This window comes from Loxodonta africana, chromosome 2, assembly GCF_030014295.1.
Source record: "Loxodonta africana isolate mLoxAfr1 chromosome 2, mLoxAfr1.hap2, whole genome shotgun sequence".
In the NCBI taxonomy this organism is placed as follows: Eukaryota; Metazoa; Chordata; class Mammalia; order Proboscidea; family Elephantidae; genus Loxodonta; species Loxodonta africana.
In genome coordinates, this window is record NC_087343.1 from 31,204,672 (window position 1) to 31,225,238 (window position 20,567).

At 33.3% G+C, this 20,567-nt stretch overlaps 1 protein-coding gene across 4 annotated transcripts in view; it reads right to left on the bottom strand.

Annotated features, from left to right (window-relative positions):
• Positions 1-20,567, bottom strand: part of CDH9 (cadherin 9) — a 99,606-nt gene that overhangs the window by 34,296 nt on the left and 44,743 nt on the right. For 3 of the 4 annotated variants that reach the window (XM_064270887.1, XM_003407886.3, XM_023545400.2), the window contains exons 2-6: positions 11,560-11,854; positions 5,658-5,777; positions 4,952-5,119; positions 1,745-1,932; positions 497-750 (exon numbers count right to left, since the gene is read on the bottom strand). In XM_064270887.1, the coding sequence (XP_064126957.1) occupies positions 497-750; positions 1,745-1,932; positions 4,952-5,119; positions 5,658-5,777; positions 11,560-11,854 (1,025 nt within the window). The remainder of the gene's footprint in view (positions 1-496; positions 751-1,744; positions 1,933-4,951; positions 5,120-5,657; positions 5,778-11,559; positions 11,855-20,567) is intronic. The other variant, XM_023545401.2, reaches the window with a different exon arrangement.

Genomic DNA, 20,567 nt, shown 5'->3' on the forward strand with positions numbered 1-20,567 from the left:
GAGATCTACAAGATTAAAGATTGTGTCTTAAGCCAATATCTTTTGAGAGGTAAAAGAAAGAAGCGAGCAGAGAGAGAGGGGGACCTCATACGACCAAGAAACCAGCACTAGGAGCAGAGTGGATCCTTCGGACTTGAGTTTCCTGCCCGGAGAAGCTCCTGGACCAAGGGAAGATTGATGACAAGGACCTTCCTCCAGAACTGACAGAGAGGGAAAGCCTTCCCCTGGAGCTGGTGCCCTAAATTTGGACTTCTAGCCTCCTAGACTGTGAGAAAATAAATTTCTCTTTTTTAAAGCCATCCACTTCTGTGGTATTTCTGTTATAGGAGCATCTATATCTAAGACAATAGTCCAGCAAATAATTTGAGCCGTGGAAGTGTTTGCATCATTACTGTGTTTGACCATACACTGTATGACTTTTTTTCCCACAAACTTTGTAAATAAGGAAGAAAATTGTAAATTCTTCTGAAAGCTTAGGTTTTCTCAAAATACTTACTTTATTAAATTGTTCGTGGCATCTGGGTCATATGCTGTAACCTGACCAATGATGCTGCCTTCCTTTACATCTTCATCTACTTCTATCAAGTAAGACGTTTTGCTGAACACAGGAGGCTCATCTACGTCTTCCACAGATATTTTGACGACCGCTGTGTCTTTGAAAGGTCCCAGGTGTGAGAATCGGGGATCAGGGTGAGTGTTACTTGCATCCACTCTTAAAGTGTACAGTATTTTGGTTTCAAAATCTAAATTCTGGAGTTCATTAAAAAAAAAAAAAATATTAACATAATGTTGAAAATACAAATGCAACACAATTTTTGAAATTTAATAACTAGCTCTCTTGAGGGTAACAACAATTATGGTTAAAAAGCTTTCTCAATTATTGTTTCTTTGGTATGTCAAATAAATTAGTAAATATTTGTTTTGCCTTGTACTTATTTAAAGGGAGTTAGCTAAATGTATTGGTATACACATTTAGATTGATTCCCACTTAGTAATGTACTTTAGTTTTAAGTGGTAAAATGGAAATTAAGTATTATTTAATGGATATATAAATTATTGTTATTAAAGTTAAACACAATCGCAATTTAGAGGAAGGATAAAATAGGGTTAGCAAACTGTTCATATAAGTTCCTTGCTTAGCTCTTTCTTTCCTAAAATTGGTATTTTAAAAATAAAAATGGATTTATAAGTCATTAATGTGAGCATTTATGGAAAGGCAGGTATGAATGAAATGACAGAAACCAGAACAATGTAAAATAATGACTATTTTGCTGGATTATTCTATGTCATGGAAATTCAGAATGTTCTCCCATACTGCATCAAAAATAAAAACAAAACAAAACATATGAGAACAGAGCATCTTCATGTTTCATCTGTTTAAAAAGACCATCACACTGACAATTAAAATATGTTTTAAAGTGCATGAAATAAGAGTGATGGCAGTGTGACTGCTTTCTCTCCCGTGGAGAAATATGAACAAATGTTTCTGAGTTTAGGGATTCTTTGTTTGGTGGTTGTCTACCTGCACGAGAAGCTGAGGTTTTATACCATTATAATAAGGGTCAGTGATGAAGATGCTTAACTTACTGAATTGAAATCACGACGACCATCCCCAGGAATATGAAGGATAGACAGTACGTAAAGGATGGATAAAATAAATCCTAGGCTTTTCTTCCCTTACCGAAAAGCAAAAAAATAAACTCCAGAGGCCTTGATGAAAAAAATGAAGACAGTGAAAAGAAACCTGTTTGACAGTTATAATCCCTTCCTGTGTATCCTTGTCAGTGATGACATCGAACATGTCTGCTCCGTCTCCTTCGGCAAGGCTGTATTCCATCTCAGCATTTTCCCCCACATCAGGGTCACTGGCTTTTATTCTTCCAAGATGAGTTCCAAGAGGTACAGACTCAGGAGACTTAAACTGATACGTACCTGGAAATTAAATCAGAGCTGTTTTGAATTTTCAGTTTTAGATAACAAAAATCTTTCATTTCCCCTGCCTTTTTCAATTAAATAAATTTACTTAAAACTGGGAGAGCTTTTTCATCACATCGAATTGTAAGCTGTCAAAAATTATAGCTCTATTAAATTGGAAAAATAACTTAGAAAGGCTGAAGAATCTCATTTTGTAAATGAGAAATATAACTCTCAGAAAGACAAATTGAATGTTCTAAGGTTATTTAGGTAATAGATGGTAGATCTGGTATTGGAATCCAGAACTTTTGACTTAAAAGGACAAGAAAGCCATTATTTATTGGTTATCTGGGGATTTCAAATTTCCATTACATATTTTTACTAATATTAAATTATCTAAAAGAACGTGCATTTACTACTATATTCTACATTGGGGTAGAAATTTAAAGAAGGAAAGAAAAAATTATTTAAAGGGATAAGAAAACCAACTATTGTTTTCTTTTTGTGCATGGAATATATATATATGTATATACACACATATGCTTATATATATACATTTTTTTTCCTTTTTGCTTGTTTTAATATTAATTCCTTTAATTAGGGCATAGCTTCTGCTTTCTGCAAGTCCAGCCATTTATTATATTAATACTGCTGTTTATAAAACTATTTGTTCAAGAAACAATAGTGATGATAATACAAAAAAAGTTAATAAAAGTCAGAAATATTTTTAAATGCTTACTATGTGCTGAGCCCCACACAAGGCCTAAAGCATTTTTTTTTTAAGAAGAAATCAGCAACGTTTATTGAGTACCTACTATATTCTAGGCATGTTAGTACACATGAACTCATTCTCTCTTGCCAATACTCTGGTAAGGTAATTACTTTCATTGCCATTATCTTACAGAAGGGAAAACTGAAGCTCAGAGAGGGGAAGTGACTTGTCCAAAGTCACACAGCAACAGAGCTAAGAACTGAGACCAAGGTGATTCTAGGACCTGAGATTTTTTACTACCAGGGCTGCCCCTGATTGAGGGAAAACTGAGTGAGTTCAGGACTAACTGAGGAAAAATTTAACTTTCTGGGGACATGGGCCGTGAATTTCTGTTCCCTCTCTCCATGCCCTCTAGAATATCTTTCCTTGTCCGATGGGTCCTGCTGACCCTTTAGGACCCATCTCACTACTCCAGCCAAAATCACCCACAGGTTTTGGTCAGTAGGCTGCACTTTTTGTTAAGCCAGGTCTAGGACCATCTGTGATAGAATCACCCAAGGGCCTAAAGCATTTTGTACTAATTTATTTAATTCTCTCAATTAGATAGGTATCATATCCTGAAGGGCAGGGCTCAAGGAAATCCTCCAGTCTTGAGAAAAGCAGAATGGAAAACTAAGTCCTTCTGACTTTGAAGTCTATTCTCTTTCCAATTTTCTTGGTAGTTAAAATGTATAAATCCTACTGCCTAACCAATGGGTAGGTCATTTGAATCCACCAGCTGCTTTTTGGAAACCCTGTGGGGCAGTACTACTCTGTCCTGTATACAGGGTTGCTGTGAGTCGGAATCGACTCGATGACAACGGGTTTGGTTTTTTTGTTTGTTTTGAGTTTGAATTCTCACTACTGCGCAAGTTAGTCAAATCTCGATTCCTACTCATATTAACCCAATAGTCCGAACCTAAGTTAAACGATAGTAATTAACTCATAGTTTTGGGTTGTTTTTTTTTTGAGAATTGCATAGGATTCGGTCTGTAATATTCATAGTTAGCTCAGTGTATTCTCGTTGAGACTCTTTACTGTTATTATTATGGTTTCAAGCTTTTTGCTGAGATTATATCATAGAATTACAGAGTTGCAAGTCATTGGAGAATTCAGTATTATACTCTTTCAGTTTATATTTCAGGAAACCGAATCCACAGTTTAAGGTTATGTTATTTAGACCTATCAATCTTTTCCTCAGCCAAGTCTTCTGTTTAACATTTACAATATGAATATATTGACCAAGGAAAGTTATATCATCAAGTATTTCAAATTTGATTAGCCTGGAAAAGTGCTTTATTCTATTGGAATCAATGTCATAAATTTCAATATGAGATTCTTTATTTGAAAAATTTAAGGTAGAGTCCTTTATACTTTTATCTACTGCAAAATAGAAGCATTTTTTCCAGAAATTGGAATCAGTTTTTGTAGGACCTCATGGAAGGCAAAGCATCCATGGCTAAAATGATGATGATTGAAAGGATATTAACTGTTTGTCTTTACCATTTCATTACATAAATTATACCATCCTTTATTATATTTAGGAAATCCTGGTGGCATAATGGTTAAGAGCTACAGCTGCTAACCAAAGGTTAGCCGTTCGAATTCACCAGGCGCTCCTTGAAAACCCTATGGGGCAGTGGTACCCTGTCCTATAGGGTTGCTATGAATCAGAATCAACCGGACAGCAATGAGTTTTTTTAAAATTATGCCTAAGATATCACATCTGAGGTATACTATAACTATGGCCAGCAAAAAAAAAAAAAAAAAAAGCTGCCAATTAAAATGATCAGCATTGATTTTAATATACTATCTGATTTCAGAGGTGTTAAAAAATTGAGTCTTTGTTTAAATAGGAGTTATAATTTTTATGTATAGAACAGATAACTAACGTAAGACAGGTGTCAGATAAAAAGTTGAATTTAGGCATTTGGACTTCAGAACCCACACTCCTAGCCAGGGAAGAGAAAAGAAAGAAAGGATAGGTTAAGCAGAGTAAAAATTGGGAAAGATATTCTGAAAACTTTATAACTCCTCAAAAGGTAGAAGAAATAGTTCAAGTTGTCAAAAGAACCTCATATCCTTATTTTCCCCCACTACCAACTCAAAAATGTACAAACTAATCACTGTCATTTTCAACTGTGGGGAAGCGATTTTTTTTTTTTTTTTGTAGATTTGTCTTTTATGTTTTTGCCTGAGCACAGCAGTGAAACTACTCATTAAATATCAGATCTCTTAGTAGCTTTGGAGAGGCTTTTCAGCATGAATCAATGAAACCTTCCTTACGCTGGGGGAATCGGGGAGGATTGTTGTTGACGTCCGTCAGGGTGATGTTCACTGTGGTAGTTCCAGAAAGGCCTCCCATCTGGCCACCCATGTCTTTGGCCTGTATAATCACCTGGTACTGCTCTCTGTTTTCTCTACTCATGTCTGGTAATGCCGTTTTTATTATGCCTTTTGGAGAAAGAAGACAGATGTTTTGGTATTTATTCTCTGATTTTTTTTAAGCTATGCAAGATCCATTTTACAGAAGTTAATTATAACAAACGGATAAATGTTGGTGTACCATAACCAATTTAGCTTAACTCACGAAAAAGAAATAATTCCACCATGGCTATTGTTTAGGAATTAGGCTTACTAAATCAGTGTAAGTATCATTCTGTTACAAAACCAAACCTTTAGTTAAAAATAATTTAGAGAAACAAGTTGCCTTAGTTGAGATGATTTTACACTCTAGGTTTTGTGTATTCCCTATACCACAGTGGAAAAAGCTCTGTGAAATCTGAAATTTTCGATTTAATGTTTTAAATTTAAACTTAATAAACAGTAGGCTAAAGAGCTAACAATTTAAATAGTCAAATAATAGAAAGTTTGTTTCTATAGAATAGCAATAGGTAACAAATTGAAACAATGCTGAATGAATAGATTTTAAAATACACAAACATCTCTAAGGATCCAGACGTAGTAGAGACCAAATGTAAAATGTTCTTACCTGATTCTGGGTCCACGGAAAAATACGGTTGTCCTTGCAATATGCTATAGACCACTTTAGCACTGTTTCCGTAGTTGGCGTCATCTGCATCCGTTGCAGTCACTTGTATAACAGATGTACCTAAGTGAAGCCCCCCCAAACGCAGACACTTAAACATGTCTCAATTTGCAAGTCTCTTGCTGATAAAACAGTGTTGATACTGTGATGTGTTAGAAAATGGTATTAATATTTCAAGAAATTTATTTAAATGGTCTCATTCTAAAAAATTGCCTTTATCCAGTCCCCCCCCCATCCTTTTTTAATTTGAACATCCCTTTATTTTATTATTGGAGTAAATTAAAAAAAAATGGAAAATCTGAAGAATATTTTATCACCCAAAGGAATATAACGAGACTAATGGACTGCATTTTTAATCAGCTGGAAATATCGTGAGGGCCTGAAATTTTCCACTAAATAAAATGAATATGTAATTTCCAATGAATACAATTATTGCTAATTGGGAAGATACATTAAAAAATGTAACACTGATAACATTATAACACTGCTTTTTACTTGGATAAATGAACTATACTGTAAATTGAATGAAATATAAAGAAGCCTGCTTTTATAAAAAAAAATCACATAAAATTGACTGTGAAATATTTTTACGTACAAGATGTATCTGATAATGAAACACCTGTGTCTTTCTTAAAATATAGATTACGTACTCCGATTGGTCATGCCTGTCACTGTGCTGTGTAGTGGTAGCTATTTGCTGAATGTAAGCAAATCAGTAGATATTATAAAAAGATAAAGTGCGATTCTGTGTCACATGCAGTGCAGTAATTCAACACTGCCCTCTGTTTATAATTTTATGAAATTTAATTTACTCTATTTTTACTATTACGAATCATCTTTTAAAATGTAAAACAACTTGAAAGGAGCTATTTTCAGGAGCTAAAGGTAATGAAATATATTGATGGACTTTTTCTTATGTTTCCCTGGATCTCTGTAAAGATTCAAGGAATGGTTCTAAAACCACTGTCCATTGAAGCCTGTTGTGTATTCACTTGTGAAAAATGAGTTCGTTGGACATTTTCAACTATATTATAATTTTTCTCAAGTTTGTCTCCTACATAGGATTTATTCTTGAGGACAGGGACAGTTCCATGTTGGTACTGTTACCTACTTTAATGTCCCACAAACATTACATACTCAAAAAAAAAAAAAAAAAAAAAGCTTTCTAATTGAGCTTTAATGAATCCTTCTCAAATTTTATGTGTTTATGCTTATGTAAATTCCAAAAATTAATATACTGTATATTATAGTAAACTAATAGTTTTCTATTAGTATATTTCAATATGAACACAGGAATTTAGCAACAGGCATGAATATGAACACATGAATTGAGCAATTTATGTATTTAAATAAACGCTTATTCATATATATATCATAATATGATATGATAAAGCTCTTCTCTTTGAGGCCTCTGTGTCCTCAACTTGAGCAGAATGAATGTGCCATGTGAGATGAAAACAGTACATACTCTCTCAATCTATCCCAGCTGTAATATTTGATCATTTAAAAATATTGTACCCACGTTCCACACAGATACAAGCAAAAGTGATAAATGATTTTTTTTCCCATGATAATGTTGAGCAGTTCAATTAATAGAATTTTCTGATTTATATTTTATAAAACTCTGTTTGAATATATGTTAGACTAAGAATTGTTTTCACATCTGGAAATATTATTGAAATATGAATTATTGAGCATAAATGTCAAAATGTAGTCATTAATTAAAAAAATGGCATTTCTTTTGTTACCAATTTCATTTTTCTTTTACTGTGGTATCATTGTAAGCTTTCACAATGGGCACACAAGGTAACAGATTTCTGTATCTTTTCTGACCCCTTTTAACACAATTATTTTGTTAAATTTTGCTTTGATTTTGTGCTCCATATTGTAGGTGTATCCTTTTTTAATTTATCCAAAAATACTTAAATAAACGGTAAGGAAGTTATTTTCTGAAGTTATGCTCTCAAGTTATATTTCTAAATTATATTCTAAAGAATAGAAACCAATGCTACGGTGTGGCTATATAGCTTCAAACACCTTACACACTACTTGTCTCATCTCTCAGGATCACTATTAGAAGTGTTTTAAACACAGATAAACAAAATGATTTTATGTTTTATTTATTATAACAAAAGGAAATAATACCTAAGGGACAATAGGGAATGGAAAGTTAATTTGCTTGTGTGGGAGTGTTTTCTCAGAAATTTTTACACAATTAATATGATTTAGTAATAAAATTGGATAAGAAATAATGTATGTATTTTACACTATAAAGTTTATAAATGGTTAAAAGACATATTCAAAGTGAGTACACTTGTATGTAACTTGCGAAAAATTAACTAGGGTTTTCTGGTAGTAGTGAGGAACTGGATCACGTTTTGAGGGAACATTTAAGAGGAAAATGCAATCAATCAGAAAGCATGTTTTCAAAACCACCACATTTACACTCTGGAAATTTGTCCAAATGAAACTGAATACATGCAAATATACAAGGCGGTAGACACATAATCTTTAGTCAGTGATGTAATGACCATAAGAAATGAAAAAAAAAAAAAAAATGTAGGGAAACCGGTACAAACATTCTAACTAAAGTATATTTCATTTTACTTCATTATATATCCTTCTATGTCATCCAGATTATTGGCTTTGATCAGTAGATGCTAATTAGTTTCAGTTTAAAGAGTTTGTTGGAGTTGACATGTCATTCTGAGCACCAGAATTGAATATGGCATATGGTTGTGACAGAAAAAAAAAAAAAAAAAAAAAACAGAGTGAAGGGATAAAAGTAGAGAGAGGAGTTGATAGAGACAAACATGAGAGACAAATACATTGACATAAAAATGAACACAAAGAAGGGGGAAAGTAGGAGAGAGCAATGTTAAAGGGGAACATTGGAGGGTAGCTTTAGAAAGAAGAGGATATTAATAGGCATTTTGTTGTATTTCTTTAGACTTCTATTTTCCCCAGAGTTAACTAGTGGGAGTTATCAACTCTGATTTAAATGAAAATCACTAATACAATGAAAAAAAAAAAAAATTGGTATTGAATCATTGCAAATTACTTCATTTAAATATGCATACTTTATTTTTTTGATAAGGCATGACTTTCACTATAAATATGTGCATCACACTTAGCCTGAAAAAAGATTCCTGAATATCACTCTTGAGTTTTCCTATGTAAAATAGTTTATTTGTATAGGTAAAAGCAATGCAAATCATATCTTCAAATATTATAGTAAGTTAATTTTTATAAATTTTTTCTTCTAAATAAGACAGGCGACTTACAGTAAAAAAGCAACACTATTTCAGGATAGAGAACACATCTTTTTTTTTTTTTAATTTAGATATAATATTATATTTATCTGTACTTCTCAAACCGTTATTTATTAGTTCCAAACACTGGTCATCTGAATCATATGGCTAACTTCCAAATGTTTTCCTTAGTTTTGTTGGAATTCTGGACATTAGCCATTAGTTCCAAACACTGGTCATCTGAATCATATGGCTAACTTCCAAATGTTTTCCTTAGTTTTGTTGGAATTCTGGACATTGAGGAGAAGGCAAATATCAAAAAATAATACAGGAGGAAAACACAGGTTATCTAAAACTATATATCAATATTGTCTGAAAGAATAAGATTATGTTATAAAGTGAGATAATACTTTGAAGATTATAAAAATATACTCAAAACAAATTATAAGGCAAATTTCTCATAATGACATATTTCTGTCATCTTAATTGCGCTTTTTTCTCCTCCAGGTATCTCTATTCTTGGAGAAAGACAAATGAAAAAGTATTTGCTGACAGGTGCCAAAACCACAGGCAAAGAAACTTACATACAAGAAAAGCAATAATATTTTACAGAGGTTGCAGTTGTTAACCAGATAACCAAACTGCTACAGAAGGCTCAGTTATAGAAGACTGATTTGGAGATTGTAATTTGAGATGTTGCATCATCTCAAATATACTTCAATTAAGAGGATATGACATATATTATTATATGAATCAATTCAGTACTATCCAGGAAACTGTAAAAGGCTAAGAGATATAAAAATGGAAATAAAGGAAGGAAGGAAGGAAGGGAGGGAGGAAAGAAAGACAGAAAGAGAGAGAGAGAAAGAGAGAGAGAGAGAGAGAAAGAAAGAAAGAAAGAAAAGAAAGAGAGAGAGAGAGAGAGAGAGAGAGAAAGAAAGAAAGAAAGAAAGAAAGAAAGAAAGAAAGAAAGAAAGAAAGAAAGAAAGAAAGAAAGAAAGAAAGAAAGAAAGAAAGAAAGAAAGAAAGAAAGAAAGAAAGAAAGAAAGAGAGAGAGAGAGAGGGAGGGAGGGAGGGAGGGAGGGAGGGAGGGAGAGAGAGAAAGAAAGAAAAGAAAGGGAGGGAGAGAGAGAGAAAGGAAGGAAGGAAGGAAGAAAAAGAAAGAAAAGGAAAGGAAAGAAAGAAACAAAGAAAACAGATTGACTCATGTTTTATCTCGGGCTTTATGATCCCACAGTACTTTAATAAGTCTTTTTCACATTATTGGACTGAATATGTGAAATAGCAGTAGAACTGTGTAGATGGGATTCCAATATTAGGTTTAGAGGGAAGAACCTTCTTTACAATCTCTTGATCCTTCAGAGTTGACAGCACACATGGTTAAGAAAATTATCTACGTTAATAACTCAGTAAAGGTGGACATAAGTTTGATTCTCTTAATTAAGCATTATTTTAGACTGAAATATATTAACTACGATAATATTGAAATCATATACTTAAAAGTGCTTTTGAAATTACATTAAACTAAGTGGTAACAGATTTGGGAACCTGGGTGCATATTTTGGATATTATATTGTTGTTGTTGTTGTGTGCTGTCCAGGCTCATAGCGACCCTATAGGACAGAATAAAATTGCCCCCGAAGGGTTTCCAAGGCTGTACTTTTTACAGAAGCCGACTTGCCAGGTCTTTCTCCTGCGGAGCGGCTGGTGGGTTCAAACCACTGACCTATTGTTTAGCAGCTGAGCACTTTACCACTGTGCCACCAGGGCTCTTTGGATATTATAGTACAATAAGTATATATCACTGCTTTACAGAAACATTTAATTTTAAAGAATCCCCTTTTATTATCTTATTAATAAATCTGAATCTTTCATACTAATAAAGATGAAGGTAGTCAGACAGATGAAAACATCATATAATAATAAGTGGTATATAAAAATACCGGCAGCCTTAAAAGGTTAAATAATTATTTTCAATTTGCATGAAAATCTCGGTGTTCAATAGTGAAATGTGAACTACAATAACAAAAAGACCCGGAATCTTGTCCTGATGCAACCAGGTTATTTGATCTTAATTCACTTGTTTAATCTTCCTGAACCTTAGTTTCTTAATTAACAGAATAGGGATTTAAAGTTCAGTCTACCATGCTTACCACATAAGGTTGTTTTAATGATCAAATGAGACAGTATTCCAAAGGATATTTGTCAAATGCAAGCATTAGTTATTACTCAAAATAATGCAAACAAAAATTTCCAAAAACGCTGACTGTGTTTGCATATTCCTTTCGTTTCACGCAGAAACATATTCAACTTGACTGCCATTTGTATGCAGTGGAGTAGATAGAAGTGAGGGTGTTGATTGTAATGTAACGGGATAACGCTCTCAGCAATCATCTTTGATATCACTTAAAGTATAGCAAGTGGTATTAAGATATATGGAATTTGAAATAATTAAAACTAGTTGCTTAATACTAAAGAGTGGATTCCATTTACAGCTCTTATCTTGAAAAAGAACACATCATAACTATAAAGCATCATAATTACTTGGGCAAACACAGAAATAAGTTTGCTTAAATTGATTAGCAAATACCTACCGACTCCAGACATTTCAGGAACACTGGCCGTGTATAAGTCTTTCGTGAATTTTGGCTCATTGTCATTGATATCATGGATTTTAATGATAAATTCAGATTCAGGTTCCACCTGTCTCCCGGTCTTTCTGTCTATTGCCTTGGCACGAAGAATGTATAGGGATTTTTCTTCTCTGTCTAGTTTCTTTGCCGCATGAATATCTCCTGTGTTTTCATCTATAACGAACAGACTGCCAGCTCCATCTCCTGTTAATATGTATTTTAAATTTCCATCTCCTTTATCTTGGTCAGTGTGAAGCTTCAGAGAGGTAGAAAAGAAGAGTTGTGTAAATATATGCATTGTTAGTACACAAATATTGACAGATATCAATTAGTCTCCAGAGAACATCACCGTAGTGACGATCTCAATGGTTTTGTTCATTTTCACTGAGGAGAACCTAAACATTTCAGTTTTGATTATACTAAAAAAAAAAAAAAAAGTTTAAGCAATTATGTTTACACATCATAAGTGATTAGATTTAAAACATAATAAAAATGAATATTTTTTCACAATACAGTGTTGTCAGGATATTTCTAAAGAGATGGCTACCAAGATCTAAGCCTCTAATGCAATGAAAAGATAAAACCCATTGTCCTGGAACTTGTAAAAATCTTGATGAAAACTAAATAACTTTTAAAATCAATAAAATTAAAGATATGAGGCATTTCCAAACTCACTATTTTGGTAAATTTAGGATGTATACGTTAGTTATAAACTATTTTTCCTTCACCTCCACATCACCCCAAACCCTGAAGCATAACAAATTTTAGCAGCACAGGCTCTGTCCTCAGAGAGAACAGTTGGAAATGTAATTTTTTATTCTGTATATGGCCATGAAAGGGTACCTAATTCTTTAGATAATAAAGTTCTTTTTTTAGAAATTGATTTATAAGCTTTTTGAGGCATGTAAAATAGCGTTTCCCCTACCCTGTGGCCATGTAAATAATTTCTTAAGAAAAAAGTTAGGATTTTTTTTTCATAAATTATCTTTCCTTATTTCATATATCCCAATCTGTAAAAATTAATTATTAAAGTGGAGGAATGATCTTTGAGTATTTAAAATAGACAAATCAACCACATTGTCATAAATTGTTTGAATTGGACCAGATCTTAAAGTTTTTGCAGTTCAAATATTATTCTGAAACTTGACTCTTAACCAACCTGTCCTCACCATGCTGTCTTCTATCATATGCTTCACAATTCCTTTGACATCCTGGCTGTACCTCTTCCTGAGTTGTGTCCCATTACATCTTTGAATTATTGGACTATCTGCACGTTCTTTTTTTATGGCAGCCAAACTTAGAAATCTACATTTCACATTTTAACCAGCCTTCACTTCCAAACCCAACATCCAAAGAATCATCAAAATAGCCTTTTCTTCTGTAAAATATCTTCCCTACTCATCTACCTATATCCATTCCTAAGGTTACCATTCTGATGTTGCCCTCCATCTTATCATATCTGGGCCACTGAAGAAATGCCAGAACTGATGCCTGCCTCCACTCTTGCTCTACTTCAAACACTTTTCTGTATCACAAATCTGGTCATATTTTTCCTAGCTTAAAATATTCATTAAAATACAGGGTTTGTGTCATGCAACTCGCTATGTCATTGTTGTTGCTGTTGTTGTTGTTAGGTGCTGTCCAGTCAATTCCAACTTATAGCCACCCTGCAAGACAGAGTAGAACTGCCCCATAGGGTTTCCAAGGAGCAGCTGGTGGATTTGAACTGCTGACCTTTTGGTTAACAGCCAAGCTTTCAAGCACTACGCCACCAGGGCTTCTCATGTTACATTGGGGAAGGTAATTTGTTTCTCTAAACTTCTTCCATAAAAAGGGAGTAATATAACAAACAACACAAAAGAAATGTTTACTTTTATCATATGGTCACAGAAATTTTGAATTGGAATAAACCTTATAACAAACATACTTCTAATTGCTGGAGGGATGGCATGCAAATGTTGTAGCCTTATTTTTCAATCCTTGATAATCTCACTGATCCTCCAAAAGTATTTCTGCCTCTTTTGCCTCTTGCATTCTATACGTACCAATTGCTCTGCTTTGTTATGTTTTTCTTTTTCCTTCATTTCCCAAAGGGCCTGTTCTAGCTCTAATTCCTGATGTTTGCATATGCTTCACTCATCCTTTAACACTCTTCTATCTTCTCTGTATTTTCCTTGACCTAAATTGTATGTATTTATCATACTAAATTTTTAAGTTTCATCCTCAGGGACACCTTTCCTGACTCTCCAGATAGGGTAGCTGCGCCTGCAATAGAATTCATTGCACACTTCACTTCCACTCTCAATAGTCACGATATTTTCTGTAATTGTTTACCATCTCCACTAAACTAAAATTTAAGAGAAAGACTAATATTTTTTCTAATAAATCCCTAGAATCTGGATACACGTTACTTAAAAGATCAAATGTTTCCCCTTTTTTCATAGTATCCTTTTACATATATGCAAGCTTATTCATCATTGATTATTAGAAAAATCATATCATAAAATCAAATTTCTTTAAATAAAATGCATATCAGGCATTTCTATATGCAAATAATATTCTTTTAATGACTACATCTTAATTTTTCAAACAACATTATAATGCATATTTTTGTACATGTATCCTTGCATTGCTGGTATTCTTATTCCAAGAGGAAAGAAAGAAAAGATGTTTTTAATGAAATAAAATTAGGAAGAAATGAAACAGATAGATATGTACATAGAGAATGATATGTATTAGAAGCTGTACTTGATTCACAAAAATTATAAACAAGTGAAATATGCATCTTATTGGATGTGGTTAGGCTAATTAATATACAATGGAATCATCTGCAGACACTAAAAAAAAAAAAAAAATGAATCCCTCTGCTGTGAAATTACCTAGTTTGAAGTAAATCACTGATTAAAGTACATACTTTTAAGTAAGATATTCATATGAAAACACAGTTTATAAAAAGTCATTATATCTTTTTACATCTTTTTCATAAAAATACTCTCATCAGATGATGTTGATAGCAGCTGTTTATTTTTCTACTATTTTAACTGAGATGTTTTACACATTCTTTTGAATAAATTAGTATTAATTTCTCAATGAAATGGGGAAAAAAAGTCAAAGGAATTGGTAACAAAAATTGAAGTAATTAAAGTATGAAGTGTCTTTCCTCAAATAATACTGTACTCTTCTCACCTTTATACATTCAGGAAAACAATACAATACAAACAAAGAAACATGATTGTCAATATTGTCCAATAAATTTTTTGGACTAAACCATAAAAAAACCAAACCCATTGCCACTGAGTCGATTCTGACCCATAGTGACCCTATGGGACAGAGTAGAACTGCCCCACAGAATTTCTAAGGAGTGCCTGGTGGATTTGAACTGCCAACCTTTTGGTTAGCAGCCACAGCTCTTAACCACTACACCACCAGGGTTTTTAGACTAAGACAATGGAAATCCTGGGTGTAGCTGCCTTTTACTATTAACTGTGGAAGAATAAGTTCTGTTTGGCAAAGCCAATGCATTATGTAAAGGGATCTCAAAACTCTATTTTATGGAAAATATTAATAAGTAAACAAAATATAAAATGATGTGTTAATAAAAAATAGAAAAAAGTCTGTATTGTTACATGAATTGCATAGGAAATTTTACATATGTATACACAACTGAAAATTAATTTCCTGTCATTTAACATAATTGTAATAATATAATAATAAAACATGTTGCTATTTATTTTTTTGCCATTAAGAAATGTTTCATTTTACACTTTTTGTTGATTTATTAAAATGTGCGGGGAGCAAAATCTATATCTCTCACACATTATTAGATAATGACATTATAATTTAATTAGATATTTAAAAAAATATGAAAACAACCCACTTTTCAAGAATTTTATTCTCATTAAAACATCTGATATTATTTTGTTGGTTCTTTACAGCCTGACTTTACTATCTAGATTTGATTTTTGTTTATCTTGCTTGGAATTCAGTGACATTGTTAGTTTAGTGGGTTGTTTGTCACCAAATTAAAAAAAAGAAAAAAAAAAAGTTTTTTTTTCCAAATTACTTTTGTGTCCTCTCTTCTACTGGTAACTCTAAATACAAGTATGTTGATGTTGTTAGATGCCATCAAGTTGCTTCCAGCTCATGGCAACTTCATGCAAACAGAAGTAAACACTGTCTGGCCCTGTGTTTTCTTCATGATTTGTTGATGCGCTCAAGTCCATTGTTGTGAACACTGGATATTTTGAGTGTCTTCCAACCTGGGGCTCATATTAGATAATATTCTGCTGTGATCTGTAGGGTTTTCATGGGCCAATTATTGGAAGTAGATAAACTGACCCTTCCTCCTAGTCTGTCTTAGTCTGGAAGTCCCATGAAATCCTGTCCGCAACGGGTGACCCTGCTAGTATTTGAAATTCCAGTGCCATAGACTCCAGCATCACAGCAACACACAAGGCAACACAGTATGACAAACTGACAGACAAATATTTAGGAGTCTGGAAAAATATTTAGCCAAACGTGATAGTAATCATAGCCACTACACTTTCTCTGATCGATTAAAAAAAAAAAAACTCAAGGAAAATTAAGTATATTTTAAAATTATGATGGTTGGACTGAAGATGACTTCCAAACAGAAACTAAGATATTTTAGCAAATGATAGGATATTCAGAATATATTGTCTGAAAATAATGAATTTTAGTTATAAAATAAAATATTTGCAAAAATTTTATTATTATTTCAGTCATTCAAATCTTGACTTTAGATTTATCATTTAGTTCCCACCTTCTCTAATTCCTTCCACCTGTTTTAACTATGGAAGCTCTGGTGGTGTAGTGGTTAAGAGCTATGGCTGCTAACGAAAAGGTTGGCAGTTCGAATCCACTAGGTACTCCTAGGAAACCCTATGGGGCCATTCTACTCTGTCCTATAGGGTCGCTTTGAGTCAGAATTGATTCATTGGCAACGTTTTTTTTTTTTTTTCTCCCCCTTGGTTTATTTTAACTATATTCTTTTTTCTGTTAATTTCCAACATTGTTTTAAAAGAATTATCTTACACACAATCACACACACTTTAAAAGGATGTCTTTTCATTTACATTTTAAGGATGAAACTCCCAATAGCTATTGTCTGGTGCAATCTAACAATAAGAAAACTATTTTATTAAAATATCGAGTTGCTGTGTCATGCTCATTATTGATTTTGAGCCATATATTTAGACCTGAAAAAAAAAATCAGTGGCAAAATCTATTACACAATAAAAAAATACAATAAGCGAAGTAAAATAAGAATCCTTTACATGAAACCAAAATTCAAAAATTTTCATAAGATCAAATAAAGTGAAGTAGAAATCTTAAGAATATGTTTTTATTAATTACAGAATGAAGCCCACACAAAGTGCCTGGAGAATTACCAGGACCGGAAGTACAATGCCTTCCTTCAGATCTCGGTGACTCACTTAGTTTTCTCTCTTGTCACACTGAAAATAACTTAATTGCTTCTTCTGTACTTGGGTAAATATACACAAAACACAATGATTTTTAGATGACTTTTTGGAATATCATTACTTTCCAGTAGCACTCTGTTTTACATTGAGGAATTTGAGAAAATTAAAATACATACATGCAAAATAGGCCAAATATTTAGCATACGTTTGAAACCAATATTCCTGCCAATATTGCAATCCCAGTTAGCTCATGAACATGGGAAGTAACTTTGAGCAAAATTGTGGCCCGTTATGAAGGCACAAGGGCTTTTAAATCAGTCTGGGAATGACCTGGTTTCTCACAGTCACTAAATATTAAAGAATAATCTTAAATATAGCAAAATCAAAGTTAACACATATTGCTAAACAATTTTCCTTTAAAAACTAAGAGTAAGTTTTTTGGGTTTTTTTTTTTTTGTTTGCTTTGTTTTGTGTTTTTGACTAAAACTGATTTTAATGCAGGGGCATGCCAAGATGAACAATAATTATTATCCAAAATTCTCACATTTCCTTCAAAAATATTTTTGGAGTTTTCTAACTTCTTGTTCAATACTTAATGAGGAAATCCAAAATAACTATTGATGACAGTTGCTAAAATATGATACAGCATTATAGATATTTTAATAATTGTGTAATAAATGTTCAAAATATTTGCAAGAATACTGTGTTGTACTATGTACCCTTGAAGATAGATTATCATATTTATTTTAGTGATCAGTTTTATGTTGCAGGAAAAGAAAATACAATGCTACAGATATGCAAAATTATGAAATATTGAGTATATTTTCACTAAGTTTGTAGTATCAGTACAGAGACAATATCATATCTTCAGGATGGAACATAAATTATCTGTTTAAAGCAATAGCTTCATCATGTTATTGGAAAGGAATATTTAATATTATACATAGGTCTATTAGAAGGGACTGGTCCCTAGAGAAGCACATCATGCTTGATAAAGTGGAGGGTCAGCAAAAGAGAGAAAGACTCTCAATGAGATGGACTGACACAGTGTCTGCGACAACGGGCTCAAATATAGCAACAATTGTGAGGATGGCACAAGCCTGAGCAGTGTTTTGTTCTATTCTACATAGGTTTACTATGAGTCAGAACCAACTCCAAAACCAAATCCACTGCTGTCGAGTCGATTCCAACTCATAGCGACCCTATAGGACAGAGTGGAACTACCCCATAGAGTTTCCAAGGAGCGCCTGGCAGATTTGAACTGCCGACCTCTTGGTTAGCAACCGTAGCACTTAACCACGCCACCTGGGTTTCCGAACCAACTGCACAACACATAAAAACACATGTCTATCCTCCCTACGCCCCCCTCACCAGTTAATTTCTAAATTAAAAAACAAAAAACCTGTTGTTGTGGAGCCAACTCTGACTTATAGTGGCCCTATTTTTTTTTTTATAGGACAGAGTAGAATTGCCCAGTTAAGGGTTTCCAGGAGCAGCTGGTGAATCTAAACTGCTGACCTTTTGGTTAGCAGCCGTAGCTCTTAACCACTGGACCACCAGCGCTAATATCTCTAAATTATGTTGAAACTTGGTCAATCTGTTTTAAATTCTAGCTGAAATATGAGAGCAGCTGTTGTAATCTAGAAAATGCAGAAAATTAAAGCAGAAAAGATAGATTGGTGAAATATCCACACATGCACTCACAATAATACTCACACTGCCCATATAAAATGAAGCTTTACAAATCAGTAAAAACCTCATACTAGTTGAAAATTCAGTTAAGGATATAATCACATTTCATAAAATGTCATGATAAAAAATACATATATTTATATGAGAAATCTATTAATTCTGACTGGTTATTAAAAGACTGGAAAAGTAATTTCTTTTTTTTACTCCCAGATTTAAAGTGACTACAAGAATCATAACAGGTAATGTTTGGAAAAGATATATAAACTTGGGGTAAGTGTGTGAATTTGTTAAAAAAAAAAATTATACTAAGGAAATAACCATCTTCCTTCAAAGAATTAAATTTGCATACTCTTCGACAATTATCCCAATGCAATTTTTTTTCCATAAGGATATAAAAGGCATACCTTGAGGTATGTCTATAAAGATGCTTATTTGTCATAGCCTAAATTGTATTAAAATAATTAAAATAGAATATGTCAGAGAATTGCTTAAGTAGTCATGACTTTTCTCTATCATTTAATAGAGAAAACACAATTGAAACTCATACTTCCGAAAAATAACCCATGGAGGAATTTTGTGGGAAATTATTGACTAAAAAGTTAAGAATGCGTGTAGGATGGATAGCAAAATTTCTAGAGAAAAAGATGATTGAATCAATACTTACTTTAAAGACTTGAATTGCAGGTGATTTGTGTGTGTGTGTGTGTGTGTGCTTCAGAAGTTTGTGTTCAACATACTTTGAAATGACAAATAATGACTTAAGATATTGTAAACTTTTCTTAATGCGGAAGGAAGACACTGGAAAAAAAAAAAAAAAAAAAGACTTGTGCTTTTAACCTGCTTCACCTTCTGTGAAAAAATTTCCAGGAGCCTGACCAAACCAGTCGCTGTCGAGTAGATTCCGACTCATAGCAACCCTATAGAAAAGTTCAGAACTGCCCCATAGGGTTTCCAAGGAGCAGCTGGTAGTTGCGAACTGCTGACCTGTTGGTTAGCAGCTGAGCTCTTAACCACTATACTAGGAGGGCTCAGTTAAAAAAAAAAAAATCAAACCCGTTGCTGTTGAGTCAATTTCAACTCATAGTGATCCTATAGGACAGAGAAAACTGCCCCATAAGCATCCAAGGAGCAGCTGATTGATTCAAACTGCAGACATTTTTGGTTAGCAGATGTAGCTCTTAACCACTGTACCACCAGGGCTCCAGGAGCAAGAGAGAGGTATTATTTTCTACCTCCCATATTGTGCAACTTTGAATGAATAAATCTTATCCATTTGAGGTGTGATTTTCATGGAACTCAAATGTGCACGGCACAGAGCTTCTGCTTACTAAGTATTCCTTGAAAGAAAAAGTGAATGAGTGTCTTCTGTCAAACATTCAACACACGTAAACAAAACTTCTCACACTATTCACTTTCAAATATATTCAAACAATTCAGCATTGTTCAGTTTTAAAACATAGTCAATTAGTATTTTTCCTTAACATAAAACTGTACCTTCTTCAACTGGGTTGATTAAATTTTTAGAGAGTATCTTGTCCTGCTAAATATAAACAGTGATGAACAATAACCAGATTCAGGGAAGACTTCACCCTTTCAGATTGGTGTTCCCTGGGGTCCATGGAATTGATCTTGATGTTTTCTATAGCAGCCTAACTTTGTTATGTCATAAGCATGCTTTACTCAACTGGATCTTTTCGTCTGAAGTAAAATCCTGGCCCTTTCTCAAACCACGAAGAAATGTCTGCTGTTTTTCTTTGCCTCTTTGGGACCATACAGTCCTGGCGGTACCACCTCAGAAATTCACTGCCCATAACATACCATGCAGATTTCTCT